Genomic DNA, 21,685 nt, shown 5'->3' on the forward strand with positions numbered 1-21,685 from the left:
TGCCTGGCTTCACCTGGGCCAGCAGGGCATCCCACCGGTGCTCCCCGCCAGGAGGAGCAGCATCTCCCCATGGAGGGTTGAGGGTCAATGACCTCTCTCTGCCCCACAGCACCCCCCAGGCTGGTTCATGGGGACATATTTCTGCCTAAAGATGGGTGGTGAGCATGAAAAGTTCTACCCTTCCCAGCATCGAAAGGTCTGCCCAGCCCCGTCGTCTTGCATCAGGCATCCTTCCCTGGAGACATTCAAAACCCACCTGGACATGTTCCTGTGCGAACTCACCTAGGCGTTCCTGCTCCAGCAGAGGGATTGGACTAGATGATCTTTTGAGGTCCCTTCCAATCCCAAACATACTGTGATACTGTGATCTGTAAGGGGGGGCTAATAGGGATGGGTGCTGATGCCCACTGCAGGGTATTTATCCAGTGGGTTCCACATGCTGGAGCACACCGAGCATCAGTGTAGCAGAACATGTTCCCTAGGAGCGGGACAGAAGAAGACAGGTTGGATATTAGGAAAAATTTCTTTCCAGAAAGGGTTGTTGGGCATTGGCACAGGCTGCCCAGGGCAGTGGTGGAGTCACCACCCCCAGAGGGGTTTAAAAGCCATGGAGATGAGGTTCTCAGGGACATGGTTTAGTGCTATAGTTAGGTTACGGTTGGATACTATCTTAAGAATCTCTTCTGACCAAAATGATTCTATGGAGAATGCAAAGGAGTAGCTCCCCGGATCTTCCTCCTTACCCTTCTGGAAGACAGGTGGGACATCTGCCTTTTTCCAGGCGTCATGAACCTCCTCAGCTCAACAGGACTCTTCAAAGATGAGTGTGTGTGATGACCTTGGCTGGGCTCCTCAGCACCTTCAGACGCTTCCCTTAGACTCTGCCATTAGGCTTGAGCCCTGGGAGGTCTGAAAACAGAGCTCACCAGCCAAAGATCAAGGCAAGAGCAGCATTGAGTACATTTTGGTCTTTTCCACATCCCTTGCCACCAAGTCCTCTACTCCATTAAGGAGCAGGCCTGCATTTTTCCAAAGTCTGCCTGCTGCTGAAACCTTTGCTAATACAGAAGCTGTTCTTTTTGTCCTTACATGCTTCTCCAAGGCAAATTCCAGCTGAGTTTTGGCTCTTCCAGCTCCACCCCTGCACATGCAAGCTCGCCCTGTGCAGCCTGTCCCCCTTTGTACTTTCTGTGCATTTCCTTTTTCCCTTCCTGCTTGTCCACCTTGGTTGCCCACCATACCTGCCCAACTGCCTGCTGAAGACCTCCTTGGATTTCACCCAGCTCTGGCCAGTGTTTCAGTCTGCTCTTAAATACAAGCTCAGACCAGCAATTTCCCTGCAGCTCTTGCGCTGCTCCCACCAGCAGAGTTTAGGGTAGCAAAAGACAGTTTAGTCGACCAGCCCGGTCATGTCAGCACTGGTCTGGATTCTGCCCACCTTCTAGGAGTCAGGCAGCTTGGGAAACACTAACTGCTCTACCAAGGGTGTCCCTGTCTCCTCCACCTCTGCCAACAGCTGTGTCCCCGCCGTGGTCTCCCTGAGCTGTCCCCTGATCTACCTTTGTCCTCTTTGCACCTGCAGAATCATCTGCTACAATGATGTGAGGAAAAAGGAGTACAAGAGGTCAGTTTTTCCTCCACTGAAGCAAAGAGAAAAAGCCACAGTTTGTTCCAACAAACCAGAGTATGACACTGACACCCTCAGTGGCTCAGCCCCCTGCTGTTTCATGTCAGAGGAGTCGTCCCTCTAGCCTGGGGGAGCTCTCAGTGCTGGAAGCCAAACCAGCCTTTGTCAGGCTGCAGCAGCCATGCAGAGCCGGTCTCAGCCCCTCTCTGTCCTGTTGCCACCCTCCGTGTCCCCATGACAGCAGCCTGAGCACCAGCAATAGAAGGGAGTGATGCTCCTCAGATCCACGCCAGCCCTGGCTTTTCACTCACAGTCCAGGACATGGGTCACAGCTTTTCCAGTACCGACAGCGCTGGGGTTGAGCAGAGACGTCCTGTTCACATTCAGGCTTGAGCTGCATCCTCAGGAACAGGATGGGATGTTGCTCTGCACCTCTCCAGAGCAGTTCCACCAAGGGCAAAGCAGAAGCCTGCAAGAGAGGCAGACAAGCAGAGATACCTGCCCGAGGCAGGAGCCCCTACTCAAATCAAATAAAAACCAGGCTGCAGAACAGGACTGTTGACTGAACAGGCACAAAGAAACCAGGTCAACTGAGCAGACCGCAAAGTAACACACCAGGCTGAGGAAAAAAGGGAGATAGTCACAGGTCAACTGCTCTAATCCCCGCTAAAACCTTGCTTGGGTCTCTGGGGGAAGATCAAAAAGCAACCCACAATAAAACACCAGGTCCACTCTACATACCACAACACTACACGTATCTATTACATTAACTAAACCATGCTGCTTAGAAATCATTTCCTCACATAAACAAAACAGAAGCCACCAGTGGCCCCTGGGAGATCAGCCTCACTTCTCCAGGCCTGGTGGGACCAGCAAGGCAGGAGCTGCCAGGGAATGCATCAAACCACCAGCAGATCAAGGGCTACTTGGGAGCAACCACACCTGTAGCCTTTGGACAAATCCACCTCTCAGACTCTCTTCCTTTCAGCCCACCATCAAGCTGTCCGCACTCAGTCATTTGCTCCAGCTCCTTGGAACTCCAGACCGGGTGGCACATGCTTTGGGGTCACTCAGATCTGGGGACAATGGCACAAGCTGCTGCGCACAGAGGTCTTGCAGCAGACCAAGGGTGCCTGGGCACACACCGCAGCACCTTGGGGCACCATCACTGGTCACCAGTTAAAATGAAGCCACTGCAGTATTGTTAACGCCCCACTTGTCCATGGTGGGTTGAGCCAGTGGGCTGAAGAGATGGTTGGTGCTGCTCCTTACAGATCCTGAGGACATCCTGTTTGCCAGCTCAGCACAAAGCCTCCCAAGCTCTACGCTCATGCAAAACCACATCTTCAGAGCACTGCCTCCCTCTGAAGCATCTTTGGGTTTGTGAGTACACAAGCTCATTGTCCGACTGAGTAAGCACTTGAGGATTTACCTACTTCTGCAGCCAGACCTGGCTCCTGGCAGCAGCAGCCCTGACATTCCCCTCTCCCACCTCCATCCTGCTCAGCATCCCAGGCATCCACTGCCAGCTTTTCTTGGCAAGTTTAAGAAGGATCATCCTCTCAGGAACTAGTCACCCAACACCTAGTCAAAACTGAGTCTAGCTACTCTCATGCTTTTTGAGATTTCTTTTAAAATAAGCAGTATCATGCTGTTGGCAGCAACCGCTGTTCTGAAGCCAGTGGTACGAGGTACTACCCTAAACTTACAGTGTGCTGGAGTTACATCACCGCTTACTCTCAGCTGGCTCTAAGCTGCTTTCACAGGTAACTAAGACAACACAGCATGAAAACCCCACCTACGTATCACTCCCACTTCTCAGAATGAAATGGAATTAATATTCCCGCTCTCTAAACCATCAGCTACAATCGTTTAAACTCGCAGCCAAAACGAACAAAACGAACAACTGCCGCGTTACTTCTCGCTCGAGCTGTGCGCACTGACCTTCGCGAGCGGCCAGCCCGGCACATCTCCCATCACCTCTCCTGCATCTCCTCCAGCAGTGACACTTGCGTACATTCACACTCACCTGTCGTCGGCCGCACACCGTGATTAACATCACAGACACCTTGCGTTTGGCACAGGGTTGAGGGAACATCCCCAGAGAGGGGAGCGGGTCCCTGGTCGGGCCTGCAGCATCCTTCTGCAGGAGCAGCTCCAGTCACACCGTTATTACACACACCAAGAAAGCAGCCGGTGAGCACACATATTAATCCATTATTATTTATTAGCTGTACAGCAGTATATTCTCCTTCCCAGCTTTCAAACCCCATTACATATTTTATAACAGTATTTTTTTCCCATGTTGGCTTCCTAAAATAATGAAAAATATCACACAGTACAGCTAAGTACAAAAATGCATCAACCTAGAGTCTGATAGCTAAACTGATAGCTCTCTTAAAAGCGATACATAGAAGAAAAATTTGTTTGAAATCAGCAAGACTGAGGCTCTATAAAAAGCTTACATATTTTAACATGTGACAGTTCATATACAGGCATCATTTGTATTTCACATTATTCCTTTTTTGTCTTTATCAGAGATCCAAAATTGTATAATTACTGACCTATTAAAATTTCCTGGCCCAGGTTTTGAGGGCTGCAGTGACCCACTTGTACATCACCACTTCTGCCTTAACATAGGATTCATAAACACAAAATACAACTACAAGATAGAGCAAAGAAAATGTAGTCGTGAAATTACAACTCAAAAAAAGAAGGTTACTTATACATGTTTCAAATGCCAGTTCTGTGTGCTTCAAAACCAGATTTCACATGTGGGTTTCTCTTGTTCTGCAAGCAATAGTCTGGGTACGTCTCTTCTCTACGTGATTGGTTATCAACAGCTTTTCCAACATGTACACTCTATCAATTCTCTTGTCACTTAGTTTGAAAGGAATTAAAATACCGGGGTTTATTTAAACCGCATTTTTGCATACCTCTTAATTAATGGAAAAAGATTAAAATGTAAAAAAAAAAAAAAATAGTTATTTACAAGCTTGACCATTACAGAAATGCTTTGCAGAAAGCAAAGCATATTAAGGACAGAAACCAGTTGGAGCATGCCAAAACTACCGTGTGCAGCCGACTTGGGGAACTGGAGCTAGTCAGTGGGGAAAAGCAAAAATAAAATAAAGTTTTAAAAAAAATTTAAAAGTCTAGAACCCTCCCAAGTCTGCATTTACAGTTAAAAACACTACTGAGAGAAGGAGGCTCGAGGACTCTGGGAACTGGAAGGGCAAGTCCAGAGTGGTTTACCACATACTCTAGTCAAGGCTTCCACTTGTGTATATTAAAACTTGGTGCATGTAAACACGGCCCTCGGACCAGCTTTACAATGCAGTTCGGAGTAAAACTAAATCAAGCATCTCACAGGAAACCCTCAAGGACTCCAAAATATTTCCTAATGTTCCATGATCCTGTAATGCTAACATAAAACAGCAAGTTCTAGTTAAATCACATTCTAACATCATTTTGAAGTTTTATTTCCCAGTATGTTTGGTAAAATGGTCTAAAATGATGCATTTCCCAAAGCCAAGAAAAAAGGTAAAAGGAAAAATAGATTTGAGCCGCTTAAACACAGCCCAGGCCAGTTCAGTCAGCCAGCATGGTCTTCCTCCATCACCGGTCCATCATGCTGAGAATCATCTCAGGAGTGAGGTCTCCGTTGGGAGCTTCCACTACAGCAGGCTGAGCTTCCTCCTCTTCCTCTACCGTTTCTGCATCAGGTTCTTTCTTTACTTCAACTATAATATTTTCAATTTCACCAGTGTTCTGGTCTTCAACCTGAATGATTGCTGCAGCTAGAAGAGCAGAAAACAAAGGAGAGGGGGGAAAATGATCAATTTTTTACTGGTTCCAGAGCTGGCCTGATGGCTCAACAGAAGACTCTTCCATGGAAAGGGAAGGTGGGTCCATCCGCAACTCACATTCCCACAGTAGTGAGAAGCAATTCAACCCACTTTGTTCATCCAAGCATCTATTTCCTTGCCCCTGTCTGATGATATGCTACAACAGTTCCAACATGCCTTTTGATACTAAGACATTATTCAAACAATGCATTTGGTCATCAATCAAAATGTATGGCTATAAGGCAAAACTTCAAATTCAGAGGAATCCAGCGACACTAGTGACAAATTCAGCATAAACCATTTCCACAAGCTGCAATTCTAGGAAGCAGAGAGGCTACACTTGTAGCACTGAGCAGACATGCAGCTCACTTGGGAAGCTATTACCCCTTGGAAAAACAAATTTGCTCATCCTGCTTTGTTCCTAGAATCTATTTACTTAAGACTTTGCAGTTACCGATGTCTAACAGAGAAAACTGTAGAGTTAAAACTACCTATGCACTGATGCTATGTTCGGACCTCCAGACCTGCAGCACATTTGTTTGTGGCAATACCTACAAAAGTCTCCACAGGTAAGAACAGCACGGTGATTGTAGTAATATCTGCTTTGCCATGAACTGTACATTAGTAGAGACACCATAACTGGTGCAAAAAGAAGTGAGCAGTTTGTGCATTTATGAAATGGAATAATACTAAAGAAAAAAATAACACACTCTCCTTTTTAGCACAGTCTGAAGTGGCTACATTTCCTTGTGACCAGGAAACCCTTGCAACAAGTTTCATGCAAAAAGTGAGTCTCAGCAAAGCAGAAAAAGTAGAGTTACCCACTTTTTAAATAAGCTCACTTGAGGGAAGCAGTTCTCCCACAAGAACTGCCCAATCCAAGCAAAAAGCAGCTCAAGCAGGCAGTGTAACATGAGCTTCAATTAATGACTTACACTGGGATTGTTTTGGTTGGGTGGCAGCTTTGCCTGGTGGTCTTCCTCTTCTTTTCTTACTGGGAGGTGGTGCAGGAGCCTCCTCTTGCTCAACTTCTGGTTCAGCCTCAATTTCTACTGCTGTCTCCTCCTCATCTTCATTATCATCCAAATCTGGTTCAGCATTTTCCTCTGTAAGAAACATTTTATCAGGTAAGTCTTCAGTTTAAACAAGAATAAAACACATCCACCTACAGAGAACCACCATCAAAACCTCATCCAAAAGGAGTCAACTCTGATAAGAAAGAGGCAAACAAGGCCTTTGTGGAGAAGCCGGTAGCACAGGCTGTTAGTCTGTTACCCCCACACTAGGGAGAACAACTTGTCTTTCAGAAAGCAAAAGGAAACATAATTACATTAGGTTACATGATAAAAGCTCTTGCACATCCACAAAGGAGCTCAGAGAGACAATGGCAGGAGAGGGACCAAATAATAGACTGTTGGGCTACTCCCAGCCCCGCCAGAGGAGCCATCAACCCAAAGTCCTACCTGCACAACCCAGGAGAGCACAGGGGTGCACAATGGAAGGTGGGAACCCAAATCAAGGACATGTGAGGAACAAAGATCTTGCTTGGGGCACTCCCAGGAGAGCCATCAGCCCCAGCACCCAGGTGTGAAACCCGCCACAATGAGCAGCTCTCCAGATCATCTTTCAGACTAAGGGGCATGGGGGAATTGCTGGCTGGGGGTGAGACACAGGGGAAAGGCAGTCTGGGATCACACAGGGCTACTCGTAGGATATTTACAGGAGGGGCTGAGGTGATTTGGAGAGGAGTAAGTGTGGTAAAATAGAGGGACAAGAGGATAAAAGAGCCAGTCACATGCAAATAGTGGTAGCAGCCACTACACAATCTCTGTGAAATACACGAACTCAAGAGGGAGCCAAGAACAAGTCTCCCAGCCCTCAAGAAAGGGCAATGCAGTACTTGAGTCCTCCTCTGTTAAGTATGCAGGAAACCAGGGCAGCAGCTCCCAGATGCTGGGACTTGTGTCCAAGACCCCAAAAATCTCAAGTTGAATGTGGCACATGAGTTTAAGTGTTTATTCCTATAGAGTCTTTGCCGTCAAGGTTTGCACAAGCGATTTGACCATACTCATCCTATAGAACACGCTTGACACATAAGAGTTTCAGATACACATTCTCTAGCCAGAGAGATACCTGTTCTCCCAACCTACACCCCTTGTTTAATTACAAAAAGCACTCCAGATAAGAGACTAATCAGCAACACTCCTTTTGCAGAATCATCTTTGAAGTGATTGGTCTTGTGACTCTACTTGGATTTTCCTGCTGAAGACATGACTAAGATTTCCCTCTCCCAGGAGGGACAACTGTGAGTTTTTCCTTCACGAGTAACACTGCAGGGAAAGCATCACTATGTGCCCCAACAGCTTGTGTCATCTCCCTGTTCTGGAGAAGCTTACAGACAGTAACCACCCTGTTACAAACTGCACCTAACCCATCTTCTGGCATGTTGTCCATCAGTCAGAGCCTCTCAAAAGACCTCTTCTTGATGCTAGCACACATGCAAATACACTGAATCAAGGACCTGTAAGTCTCCGAATGTACTGAACTGTTTCTTACCACTATCAGAGGAATCTTCCTTCTTAGACCGCATCTTTCTCTTCCGGCCACGTTTGCCTTTCTTTGTCTCTCCTCCATTCTCTCCTTCCCCACCATCTAGGCCAGAGCAGTTATCAGCATGTCTGGCCATTGTGTTCTACTCAAGGGAATTAAAAAAAAAAACCAACAAAAAATAGAACATGCATTGAATTTAAGTTCAGATATTCTAGCTCTGTATTTTCAAACACATTTCTGGAACTTATGTCTCTTTTAATGAAAACTATTTAGGGGAAATGGTTAAATGTAATTAGCTTAGATTCATATAGTTGCATTTTCACATTGCTCATGATGGCAATGCTAACATGTGCTAGTACTAGTTCTGAATTATACCAGGTCTCCTCCCCGCTTTTTTCCTCTCAGAAAGAAGCGGTCTATTTAACAGGTCAGTTTTGTGCCCTGTACCTCACCCATCTTTCCTTTTGGGTAAACACACTCCCCTCCCCTTGGCTAAAAGCCTCATTCCACACCAAAACCCCACAATTCGAAACAGAGTATTGCCTTACCCTGCGAGTGAATGTTTTGCCACACTTGGAACAGACAAAGGCAGCAGGGACAAAGTTGGGATCGTGGTATCGTTTGAAGTGCATATCAAGGAGTTGTTTCTGACGGAAGGTTTTATCACAATGGCTACAGGCATAAGGCTTTTCTCCAGTATGGGTCCTTTTGTGCATGACCATGTGCCGCTCCTGACACAGACAACCAAGACAGGAAAAGCAACTTGAGAACTCCGACATATGGATACAGAAGAGCAGATTTTCAGCTAAAAGGAAGCCAAAACTTTATCCTTAGTGGCAAGGGAAGGGTGATTCTGCAGGAATGCAAGAACATCGATTGATGGCATTATCCAGTCCTAGCCATTTCCTTCCTATATGGGCTCTTATCCCTTTGTCCACAGGTACATCAAGGTTGTGACTTAGAAGATACAGGGTAGCACTACACCAAGAAGCAAAGGCTACTGAACTTTCCTTCACACCCTCCAAAAGATTTACAGAGCTAATCTGATCTTGACAGCTGGTCAAACTTAACAGCTAAGATTTCCACCTCATATTTTTAGCTCCTGTTCTAACACTCATGAAGGGTGCCAGTCTCACCAGCTTACCTGTCTGCATGCATAATCGCACTGGTCACACTTGAAGCGCTTCTCATTCTTGTGAGACTTTTGATGCTGTATGAGGGCATACCGCTCATGAAACACAGCGTCACAATAGCGACACTTCTTGCCCTGTTCGATGTAGGAATGCTGCTTTCGCAAATGGACACCTAGGAGGAAACAGATCAGAGGCTTTAATGAGCACAGCTTTCCAAGCACAAAAGACTAACCTACAGTCCCCTGAGAGATCTTCCCTCCACATATTCTAGAGCTTGATCCAGAAGTGAAAGTTAATTTTGGATTAAACTAAAAACCTAAGAGACTCGTAATTATAAAAAAAGCAACCAGAACGATTTATAGACAGAAAAGTCTTGCCAAAAAACTCCATCACGTTTTTTCCATGGGATTCCAGATTCAGTTATTAGTTGCAATCTGTGCCAATACAGCACACTTGCATTTGATAACGTATGTTGTCAGACTAAAGCGCCTTGTGGACCATTATGTTTAAGACTACTCTGAATTGCCTGGATACAGCCAGAAGATAGGTATTACACTGGGGGAAACAGGAATTTCTGCAGGATTAGAAGTCAGAGCGACAGTGCTAAAAGGCAACAGGGATACCAAGCAGATAATACCTGACAGAGATTTTAGTCACATCTTTAAAATCCTCCAACTAAGGGCACACCACAGCTGCATGAGGTAGCTCAGGGTAGACTAAGCATTATTAGCTATGAAGACATTTTCTTCTAACATCAGCTTTCCTCTGTTGTAAATCAGCTCATTTTCTCCTGACATCAACTAACTACCATCCCCTCAAACTGCCTCTCTCTGTAGCACTTTACATGTGCCTTTATTGGAAGGGAGCCTGCCTTGCCATTACTTGGGTGATACACTGTTTGTAGACAGAAAGTTCTGCCAAATCGTGGCTTCTTCCTTCTCCTCAGCTGCTCTGGGCCTAATACTATTTTTCACCTTCTCGTGGAACATTAAAGAGAGCTTGTCTGCTGGGTACTACTCACTAGATCAAGACTCTCCTGCTCCAAGTACTCAAGGCTTTTGTGACCCTACCCTGTCTGTGCCACACAGCTCCACATCCTGGAAAATTAAACTATTTCTTCTAATTCAAACCTTTTAGCTTGATGAAAATATCTCAGCATGAAACTTAATGGCCTCCAATGTGCAAGAGGTCAAGCCAAATGATCTTTGGTTTGTCAGACTGCAACCCATTCACAGTTGTAATCTCAGTCCAAGTTCAAGAAATGCCTTGCATCTATAGGCCTGAAAACAGTAGCTTGTCTCACGTGCTTGGAAAACATACTACATTTTCACATAATGAGAAGAAACGGAAAATTCTTACAGTTTGCAGCAGCTGTTGTAAGTTAAAAATGTGTATTACCAGCCACATACCCAAGTCACTCTTTCTCGCTATAACAGTATCACAGTGAGGACAGTGAAATTTGGCCACGTTCTCCGTGTGCTTCTGCAAAATGTGCATCTTCATGGTACCACTCTGAGTGAAGCGAGCATGGCAGATGTAACATTCATATGGCTTCTCTCCTTCAGTAGCAGAAGGAAAAAAAGAATAGCACAAGTACTTTTATTAAAAAGAAATCTCATCACGAAACCCCAAACCAAACAACCTCCCAGAAACTTGCAACAGACAACTATAGTTCATAGAAATAGCAACTCTACAAAGACCTCAGTAATGCCTCTTTCTCTAGATGTTTACAGCTCCAGTATGCATCTTTCTTCAAAGAGCCTCACGTTAAATTATCATCTTTACTCTGAGAAATGCATGGAAGACCTACACACAGGCTGCTGAAAGACAGGAAGTAGCATCATATTTTTTGGGGGACAGGGTTCTGAATGCTCATGTATACATAAAAGCATTTTTTCCCTTCATTTTTAGCAATATGATTAATTGGACACTCCAGTAATGTTCTGGGCAAGAAACATCGCTATTCTATTGAAGAAAAAATTCAGGATCTTTACAAACTAACATGTGAGAGATGCTTTTGCAACTGCCCTCACACAAGAAAACTGTAAACAGCTATAACCTTAAACTGGAGGTGGAACGCAGATAACAGAAGTTTCTTCTGTTTGTACTGGATGCGTCTGTATTTTATCACCTCACAGTCAAAACGGAAATAAGAATCCTCCAAGCTCATTTCTCAGTGCGGTAATTACTATCAGGTTATGAGTTTGAGCACTTTCAAATCATGGTGCATTCTATTCAGCAATAGACTTTATAGAGGTTTTATATTAAGCTACAAAATAATATTTTCTTTGCTGTTCAAGTGTTAGCACACATCGTACACAGCCTCAGCACTCTGACACTAAAACAAACACCACATTTAAAAAAACCTGGCATCAATACCAGAGTGAGTCCTCATGTGCCTCTTCAGTTTGTAGGTATCCCTGCTGGCATAGCTGCACAAGCTGCACTGGAACGGGCGCTCTCCAGTGTGAGAACGAATGTGGCGTTTCAATTTGCTAACCTGCAATTCAAGAGCAAGACTGAAGTTAGCACAGGTAACAGGTCAGACTGCCAAAAGTACAAGAAATCAGTCAAGAGTTTAAGGCATTTTTAATCTTGCCACTAAAACAAACAAGCACATTTCAATGCTGCTCTCACACTGCCCACAGCCACTTGCTCCTGCCCACTCTGCTTCACCTCCCCACCCCATTCCCAGTCTTGCTTGATTCTTGTTCCCACACTCAGTGCAGCCTGATTTAGTCTTGTGCTCACCTTACTGTTACCGACCATCTCAGCATCTGAAGACACACTAAAATTTGAAAGCACCCTGGAGAGACACAAGGAAGCATTCTGGGAAAGCACACATCCAAGGAACACTGCAGGGGGTTAGTGACCACTGTATAGTAAGTATATTTTTCTCCACAGGGTGCTTTCTTAGGTTCTCTCCAGTTACTTTGAGAGGGAGAAGATAAAGCAAATTCTTCCTAAGAAGAATAAAAATATAGTCCCACAATCAAAAGAATGACTTAATTCCTTTCCTTTTCTGCTTTTATTTCGAAGGTACAAACCCAGCTCAAAGGCCAGCACAAACACAAGTGTTAAGGCATTTTCTACTCTAGCCTGATCAAGCTGCTTAGTCACCAACTAGAAAACACAGCACGACCTCACATAAGGACCAACTTGATTATTCTTCCCTAATTTGTCCTATGCAAACCACTGCAACACAATTTATTCATCACTCGAACCACAGGGCCTGGAATTACAGCGCTGCAGCCAAAGTGCAGGGAGGAAAAAAGCCCCAAGCCCCTGCTCAGGCACTCCCACTGTAGCCTTCTTCCACTGCAGACATCTCATTTCTTTAAAATTCTGGTGTTGATCATCTTGCTCGAATTTCCTATTACAATATAAAAGCTGTCCTGTAGCTTAAGTAACAATACTGCATAGGGCAGAGCCTTCAAGGAAGCTTAATTTGCTTGAGCAAATTAGACAATTGCCCAATACTAGCAAAGCTGCTTTTCACCAATATTGAGGCAAAGATTCATTAGTTTTGGCTACATTCACCTTAATTATATAAATGGGCAATGTGTAGAATGCACATTTCTAAAATGGGAGGGTAGCTCTAGTCTGAAAGTACAGCCCACTGCAGGAGATGGCTGCCTCCTTCAACACGGAGCAGGCTACAACTCCTGCAACCATCCTACAGGCCAGATAATTTAAGAAACTATGACAACTATTGTCTCCAAAGAGGAAACAGAGATCACCTAGGATTTCTGCGCGTAAAAGCGCTCAAACTGTTTTCTCATTAACTGAGGAAACCCCACCATTTGCTTCCAAGAGCAGAACTGATTTATAACTTTTTTTTTTTGCTCAGAGCCTTTTAAACAAGCGGCCAAAGAGGAAATACCTAAGAACAGAGTTTCTAACAGATACTGAACAGGCTTTGAAGTATACAAGGAAGTATTCAGCACTGCAAGAATTAACCAACATACCTCCACACTGGCATAATCACACATCGAACATTTGAATGGTTTCTCATGGGTGTGTTTGTAGCGGCGATGCCGAACCAACTCTCCACTGGTCACAAAGGCCATGTCACAGTCTGGGCACTTGTGAGGGCGAGTACCTGATTGTTTGCAGCAAAACAGGAAGATGACGACATTCAGGTTTAGCGACAAAATAAAATGTGTGACAGGGATGTTTTGGTCTTTTTTTTTTTGTCATTGGTTTGTTTTTTGTTTGTCTGTTTTAAAGTGAATTAGCAACATTGCTTTTGTGTTCTGAAAGATTAGAACAGCAAATCATACACAAGAATCACAACTTCTGTATAAATAACTAAGGGACTGAATATCTCAGATAATATACTTTCAATGAGGAAACAGACTATGTTATTTTTGTATCACCTATTTACAATTTTCAAACCACCCAGTTAGACATAAATATGCAGAGAAAACAAGGAATATAAGTACACTTTTTTCAGTAGAAAGGTCACAACAAGCTTAGAGTTAATTACAGTTCAGTTACTTTCAGTTTTACACTAGAAATTTAAGTAAGGAGCAACAGAAACATGCTACACTTCCTAGCTAGAAGTTTTATTGGTCTGGTTTATAACCTAGTCCTTGGGGTTAGGGTTTTGATTGTTTTTTCTGTTTTTCAATTCCTTTATGTTTAGCTCCAGCCTCGTTCTCATGTTATTTTTCCATGAGCACCACCAAAACCACAAACCTTAGAACACAACTACTAACATTCAAGACAAGTGGAACATTTTATATAGTGTCAGGTAATTTCATATGCCTACATACATGACAAGATGTGCACCTGACCTGCTCATGAAGAAAACTGTGTTCAAATGAGAAATGAACAGCAGCACTGCAAAGTTTCTGCCTTTTTAGCTTGTTTGGTAAGTAGAACTAGACAGATTCAAGACAGACCCACTCTGGTTTTCTATCTGTTCTAAAGACAGAACATATCCTACAAAAACAGTGCATGCACAAGCAAGAATACCTGTGTGAGTGTTGAGGTGGTTCCTCAGCAATGTGACTGTCCGGAAGGCCCTGCCACAGAGGTGGCACTTGTGTGGTCTTTCGTCAGTGTGGCTTTTCATGTGGCGGTCCAAGTTGGAACGACGCGGACAAGTGTAACTGCACAGTTCACACTGGAATGTCTTCTTTACACCTAGCCATGAAGGAAATAATCTTTACTCTTGACAGTACTGTGGTCAACTGCATAACATAAGAGATTAACCGGCAACAGGAAAGATTCTTGAAGGTGTAAATACTACAAGGAGCCATCATGTACCATGAAATGCAACTACATATCCTTCGGAACAGTTGTTGCCTATGGCTGGCTTGGCTTCAGTTTTCATTAGTGTGCCAGCACTCAATGTTCCTTCTGCAGTCTAAAAAGGGTTCCTCAATTTACACTTTTAGAAAAATCAAACATACCTATTGCTGTATTTTGTACCATCTACCCTACCCAGAAATTGGTAAGAAAAAACCTACAGAACTAATTATATGTTGGCTCCTGATGTAAACCACACGTACAAACTCTTATGTATGTATTACAGCAAAGAGAAGAACCTTTTCAATTGTAGTTTTATGGGAATACTAATGCCACAGCATCACGCTCAAGGAAAATGAGCTCCTTTGTAGCCTAGGTGAAGATGGGAGGTTTGCCCAAGAAACAATAAAGCTGTGCACTCTTAAAGAGTAAGTCACATTAAACATGTCTGCTTTACTCCCACTTTCATCTACTCAGTCACTTCAATCATACTGCAAGGTCCCATCATAACAAATACATCTGCAATATTCACTTGCAGATGGGGGAGCTTACCTTTCTTTTTGATTTTTGTTGGTTTTGGTGGTTTCATATTGCCCACCACCTTTTCTGCATTGACCTCAGACAATAAACCCTCCTGCTGCTCCTCTTCAAAGTCATACACAGAGACATCCACATCTTTGCCTTCCTCGGTGTAGCGAAGTTTACTCTTTTTGTTTTTCTTCGTTTTTTTGGCTGGTGGCTGATAGTCTGGATCTTTTTGCCAATTGGGATCTTCCTGTGGCTGAAGTTCAGCTTGTTCCAGTGTCTCCACCTCACCATTTGCACCCACTTTCACAACCTGGAAGCCTTCTGGTAAAGGGAGGGTGTGACAGATCATGGGTTCTTCCTCTTTGGAAACCTCGTTTTCATAAGCTCCCTGAAGTTCTTCCACAGATGTGGTGGCAACAGGTACAGTCACTGGTACAGGTACTTGGACCAGCTGAAGCTCACCCAGGTTTATAGGCTGCTCTTCCATATTAACAACCTGAAGTGTTATGATCTGTGTATCATCCACTGTGGCCTCTGTTTCTTGAGGCACTGCACCTTCTATTACTTCAGTCTTCATTTGGAGAATAGTTGGATCCAGTTGTTCCATCATCACCATCTGCACACCACTGTTGACATCCTGCACTACTTCCCCTCCATCTGCTTGGTTTGGTGCTATATGACAAGCATCATCCTCCTGCCCACCTTCACGGCGTCTTTGATAGGTTTTTCTCTCTTTCCCCTTTATAAATGTTTCCGATTCCTCCACAATTGCTTCAACTGCCTCACCTTCCATTTCAGCTTCCTGCTGTAAAGAGAAGAGAATGAATGCTGCACACCATCCAGTGCATTTTAACAACTGCACAACCCCCAGAGAGGGACAAGTGGCCTAAGCGAAACCAACCAGCTCAACAGCAGCAACATACTGTGATCATATTGAGAAATCGGATTTGAGAACTCTAGGTCTCCCCTAACCTGTTACCAGTGTAAACCAAGGCAATCACAGAACGCTGCCTGAAGTCAGACAACTGTACAGGTTTCTTGGAAAGGAAGGAAAGCAAGGAGGAGAGATACAAAGCGATATGCATGTTCCCATTTCTCAAAGACCACAAATCCCACCAGCAAGATGTAGAGCGGTATTATTCCTTATTGAGATCGTTCAGTCACTTCACATAGCTTAGCAATATCGGAGGCAATCTCTGGCTATACATTTTAAAGGTACAAAAATAACACACCATTAAAAGTAAAAACTCAACTTTCAAGAAAGTATTACATTTAAGAACTGCACAACCTTTCCAGGAAGAAAAAGCACTAAGAATTGAGCACAAGAACTTCAGCCTCACTTGTTTCATGTCAAAGAAGCTACTATTCCCTGGATGTTTAAATTTCTCTGAACAACAAAAAAGGACATAATCAAGTTAGTCAAGTGTATTTTTTGTGAGCATCACGGAGTTCAATTCCTGCTCCTACTTCAGATGATGCATGGTGCCCTCTTCGGGCCAAACGAGCCACAGCAAGCAGATCAGAGTCAGGTAAAATTTTGCTTCCATTTAAATGATGTGGACTCAGACCTGGTGGACCCGAATAATTTCTGATGGAACCTGGGTTTAATCTGTCCACACAGTCATAAATAATTATACTGAAGCTCAGCATTTACATGGGCCTTAACTGTAAGTCTGTAAATGCATCCAATCGAGTTTTTCTTCCCCCTCAGACAATCCAGCATTTTCTCTACACTCCAGATATAGTATGAAATTCCTGTATTCTGATTCTGCAACAAGGCTGTTTCAAGAGTAATAATAGCTAAAAGAAAGTCATTTTGCAGCTACGTCCTTTTCCCCAAATGAAAATAATAAATATCATAGGAGTATTTTGCAAGTCTACTTTTGTTTCAGGTGGTTTACACATTACAAACAGAAGCATTATATCCATTGCTTAAGTGTTGAAATTACCAAGGTCAATTTTACTGCTGAAATGAGTAACAAAAATGGCCGTTTCCTAACAAAGCTTGTGATTAAGTTCAGCTTCCCATTCCAGATTTGATAAGAGACTTGTGAATTGAGTGGTCTCTCAATTGGTCTCTCTTGTACATTGACTGGTCTCTCAAACCAGCTGACAGAACCTATTTAACCTCAGCTCAACACCTGAATCTCACATCACACTACTTTCAAATACCTACATTTATCTTGTGTACTCATTTTTGAGATACATAAGCATGAAACAACTGTCAGTCTTCATTAGCTTTAAGAATGATAAGACACATACAAGTCCTTGCTTTTACCACCTTTTCTAGCACCCTGCACTTCTGTTGTGAGAACAATACAGCTCATATTGTTCTTCAGCCTGCTCAGACCTCAGACATCTATTAATATGCAGTCCTGATATTCATGATGTTGTGGGCAGCAGCAGTCTCCAGGTGGCACCAGATAACCAGAAATACTGACATATGGCTTCATGTGCACTCCCTACAGGGATCCGGCCTCTCCTTTCCTTTACCACCCGTCAGCTTTTCAAGTCAGAGCAAATCCATATGGACAAACAGCTGAAGTACACAAGATGATGTAAGTACTTAACACTAGCCAGCAGGCGATCAGAACGGAGGGCTGGTCTTTGGCCTACAGCAACTGTGAAACAATCGGAGCAAACTGTTTTTCAATTATCTCAAGTATGTGCAGAGAGAAAGAGAAGGAAAAGCCTTTTCAGGTGACCAAAAGTCTCTGAACAAGAACAGAAAGGAAGGAAAGAGCTAAACAAAATAGCAGGGAGGATCAGTAACAAAAGATTTAAGATGGAGGGGAAAAAATGGCAAGAATCCATCCGCAGAGCTAATGCAGTTCCATTTTGGTCCCTTGTAGAGGACCAGAAGAGGTGAGCAACCTCAATACAAACACAGGCAGCTCTGAGCAGAGGAGGGACTCTCATAAAGGACCTCCACATTAAATGCCAATACCAAAGTTGGTAACAAGCCTGCCTAAGTGAACTGAAAGCAAACCAAACAGCCAAGATTTGCCAGTGTCCTCCAGGATCCTGCAGAAGCAAGTCCTCCAGAGTGGTAGGAAGGCACCTTCTCAGAGTCACAGCCCAGAACAATCCTGTGTCCACCAAGGAACAGGTCACTCACGTACATGAAGGCTCTGGGACATGGTTCACGTGGTCAAGAAGTTTTGCTAGTTGAGGACCACAGGCTTACCCTGAGACCAAATAACCACTGGCAGGCAAGACTTTGTTCAAAGGATGCTCACAATGAAGGGCATAACGCGTGTGGGGTTTTACAAGGATTCTACTTTCAAGAAAGTCAAGAAAGTAAGACACTTCTTCCAGCTCCTTCTCCTATCTTAGAGATGCTTTTCTCTTGCCCTAGAGTAACCTGAGAAAGCCAGACCCCAAAGCAACGGCTGGAAAAGCACAGCTGTCCTCCAGCGGTGAGTGAGACGCTCTGCAGCAGCACAGAGGGACGTTCTCCTGCCCTGCCCTCCAGTTCATCCTGACTCAGACCTCCCACGCTTCAAAATTCAGCACACGGATGAACATTTTCTCCTGCCTGTTCCATGCTACGCACTGCAGCCTGTTCTTATCAGTAAATAAATTTGAAAACTATTGTTTTTAAACCAGGCTCTTGCCAGCATGGGAAGTGTTACAGTATTTTGAAGAAAACTACAAACCACTCCAGGTTATATTAATAATGTACCATAAAGAAATATACAGGAGTCCCGAGCGATGTCTAAGCCAGCTCAAAAATCTCATCATGCTACCAAGATTTCTTCTGAAGTGTGGATTTTCAAACAAAAATACTTCTACAACTGGGGCAACAAGGGATGGTCTCTAAACTTGAAAGAGAAAAGGAAGCAAAATGTACAGGCTCCCACCTATTAAACCAGCTCTCTGGAGAGACTCTCCATCTCCGCTGTGGTGAGCTTTGTACTGCCTGTCCATTTCACTTCTCTATCATTCTGTCTTAAAGAATTTGCAGCTTTTTTCCTTTCTCTATCTTTTTAAAATGTAATCCTCCTTTTTCACAAAGAGGGTTTTAGAGGAAAGTTTTATATTTATGAGAGGGGTCACCAGAAGATACTATCAACTCCCTGGATGTGATCCTGCATCTTGCTGAGGATTTTCCATTTCCGCTGATTTTAATAGAAGCAGATCTTCCTCAACCTTTTTTACCCATTTAGACTCCTAAAAATTACCCAGGCAAGTTCTGAGAAAACATTTCTGATATTTCAGAGAACACGTGTCGTTTGCCACAACTAAGAGCATTACAGCAGAACACTAGGAATAAAAACTGCTGAATGTATTTTGTCTTACCATTCTCCCAACCTTTTATTTCTGGCTTTTATCTTCAGCTCTCTTCCTACCAGTTACTGTACCTTATACCAATAGCTTAGTTCCACAATGACTGAATCTAAAAAGGAAAACAAAGGAGGAGGTTAACAGAAGATGATTTAGTAAATCAAGACTGAAAAAACCTGAAAGATAAGATCTTCCAAAAGGAGAGTGACCAAGGAAGGCGCAAAGAACAGCTGCAATCAACACCACAATTCCAATTTAATAGCTCAGCTCATCTTTACACACATGCTCGCTCAACGGGCTCTACCAACTCAAATGAGACACCCTGCGTCACCAAACAGCTCAATGCACTGTCACAACCCAATTAGCCAGGTAATGAATTGTGACGTCCAAACAACAAACCTTTCTCAAATAGTTGATGAGCAGCTCACCTAAAAAACTGAAACAAGTAGAAATAAGATGGGGTATGCACACGATACAACTAACATCTTATTCCAGTAACAGGAATCAAAAGGTTGCTTGAGAGAAAGTAATTTAAAGCCAATTAGCCCTACCGACTGCAGCACACGAGGTCTCAGCCAAACTGCAACACAGCATTTTGCCATTTCAGGTCCCTTCCAAAAGCCTCACACCTAACCAGCAAAGCATTTGTCTTGAAGGTATAAACTCTTAATAGACAGGAACATGATGTAACACTGCTTGCAGTACTGCAAGGCTGATAAAAGTCACCACATCTAACACAAAAAGACTGAGACACTGAGCATTCAATTAATGCAATCCTGCAAAATTTTAATTGTAGAAGCATTAATGACAACTTGCTCTAGATGTCAATGCAGACAGTACAAACTCAGAGACAGATGTTCATGTATTAGGACAGCTAGTGCTACTGCATGTTTTTCTAGTCGGGCTATTTACAATAAAGCTACTGTCACAAAAAGGCATTTACCTGCTTCTCAGCCAACCTTTAAAAAACAAACCACCACCACCAACAAAACAAAAAACACCAAAAGACCAAACACACACCAAAATAAAAAACCCCGCACACCACAACCTAGAACTGCATCCCAGAAGCTGGGTGGCTACACTGAGCTGTGTCCCTCCACTTTGTGCCATCTACCAGTGAAAATGCTTCCTCTCAAGCATCCTGCAACCTTCTGGGTCACGGCCAGTTTGTGGGCACCTTCCTATTCAAGGTCAGCAGCATTTAACTGTGATCAAACCCACACAGTTTCACAGACCAAATAACAGCAAAATATATTTTTTTTTTTGCCAAACAAGATACAGTCTCTTAAAAACTGTGGGGCATTCAAAGCAATTGAAAAGCAGACTTAGTGCTATATTATACAGTTCACTTGAAGAAAAAAGAAAAAAAAAATAATCAATAGAAACAATGAAGCCATGTGCTGTCAATAAATCTTTGGTTTTCATAAAATAGTGAAAATATCAGCAGCTACCCTACTACAAGCAAAAAAACTCCATGCACCACATTCAGACTTTGAACTCAAGTCAATCCACGTCCACATCCCACTCCAAAATTGGCTTTGACACTTACTGATTAGCCACTTATTAAAAATGATATAGGAGGGGAAATAAGGGATGATGTTAACATGAGAGACGTATGTTTCTTCTGCATATCCTGTAAACATTTGCAAGCTGGAGCAAGGAATAAGCAAAAACCTCACCTAAGAATCTAGTTATGCAGTATTTCTGCCTAAAGCAAGAGAAAGACTTTTTTTTAAGCTCCATCCAATGACAAACAAGCATTTATTTTTTTTTTTTCTTTTTTTTTTTTCCCTGCTTGCAGTCAATAAGCGTCTCTGTTTTTCAGGACATTAGCAGAGGGAAGGTAATTGCAGGAGCACTTGGCCGTTCTTCCCCATCCTGAAACAGCCGTATCTTTCTTCTGAAAAGCCTCCCACTAGGCTCAGTTAAAGACAATGCAGCTTAACAGGCCTTTGCATTTCCTGCAGCAGGGATTCCCTGGTACAAGACGAACATGGCATTAATGTAACTTTTTTTAAGACAAATAGACATGTATTAAACACAAAGCATTGAACACAGTCTTTCCTAGCACTGCACTGCTCTTATTCACTATTCATTACAATTGCTCCCAGTCTCCTGAGTATATCAGTAGTACCCCTAGACAGGCAAGAAACTGCAAACAAGAACTAGGTGTACGTGCAACCTCTTCTCAAAGCAGACCAATTCTTGTTCTCCACACAGTGTGGTAGCAGAAGCAAAAAATCCTGACACAATTGGAATGGCGGTAGGAAGAAGAGCTTGGAGAGTTCTCTGTAGGGTCAGGAACCCACAAGCAGAATTTGACAAGGTGAAAAAGCCTTAAGAAATCTGTAAAAAAGCTACAGGAATGACAGCTGCAATCGTAAACATGTAGTTGTTTGTAGAAGGATAGCTTCCTTAAGTACTGACCCTGCAAAGGGATCGAGCGCAGCCAGTCA

General features: G+C 43.5%; 1 protein-coding gene across 17 annotated transcripts in view; it reads right to left on the bottom strand.

Moving 5' to 3' along the window:
- Positions 1 to 3,836: 3,836 nt before the first annotated feature.
- Positions 3,837 to 21,685, bottom strand: part of CTCF (CCCTC-binding factor) — a 33,686-nt gene continuing 15,837 nt past the window's right edge. For 13 of the 17 annotated variants that reach the window (XM_065029107.1, XM_065029105.1, XM_065029099.1 and 10 more), the window contains 10 exons: positions 14,967 to 15,747; positions 14,139 to 14,309; positions 13,127 to 13,260; positions 11,538 to 11,658; positions 10,568 to 10,717; positions 9,170 to 9,330; positions 8,574 to 8,756; positions 8,032 to 8,167; positions 6,411 to 6,581; positions 3,837 to 5,427 (listed from right to left, as the gene is read on the bottom strand). In XM_065029107.1, coding sequence (XP_064885179.1) covers positions 5,246 to 5,427; positions 6,411 to 6,581; positions 8,032 to 8,167; positions 8,574 to 8,756; positions 9,170 to 9,330; positions 10,568 to 10,717; positions 11,538 to 11,658; positions 13,127 to 13,260; positions 14,139 to 14,309; positions 14,967 to 15,735 — 2,178 coding nt within the window. In that variant the 5' untranslated portion in view covers positions 15,736 to 15,747 and the 3' untranslated portion in view covers positions 3,837 to 5,245. Of the gene's footprint in view, positions 5,428 to 6,410; positions 6,582 to 8,031; positions 8,168 to 8,573; positions 8,757 to 9,169; positions 9,331 to 10,567; positions 10,718 to 11,537; positions 11,659 to 13,126; positions 13,261 to 14,138; positions 14,310 to 14,966; positions 15,748 to 19,244; positions 19,342 to 21,685 lie in introns of all 17 variants that reach the window. The other 4 variants (XM_065029108.1, XM_065029101.1, XM_013370494.3 and 1 more) reach the window with 2 other exon arrangements.

The sequence above is a fragment of the Columba livia genome, chromosome 13 (assembly GCF_036013475.1).
Source record: "Columba livia isolate bColLiv1 breed racing homer chromosome 13, bColLiv1.pat.W.v2, whole genome shotgun sequence".
NCBI lineage: Eukaryota > Metazoa > Chordata > Aves > Columbiformes > Columbidae > Columba > Columba livia.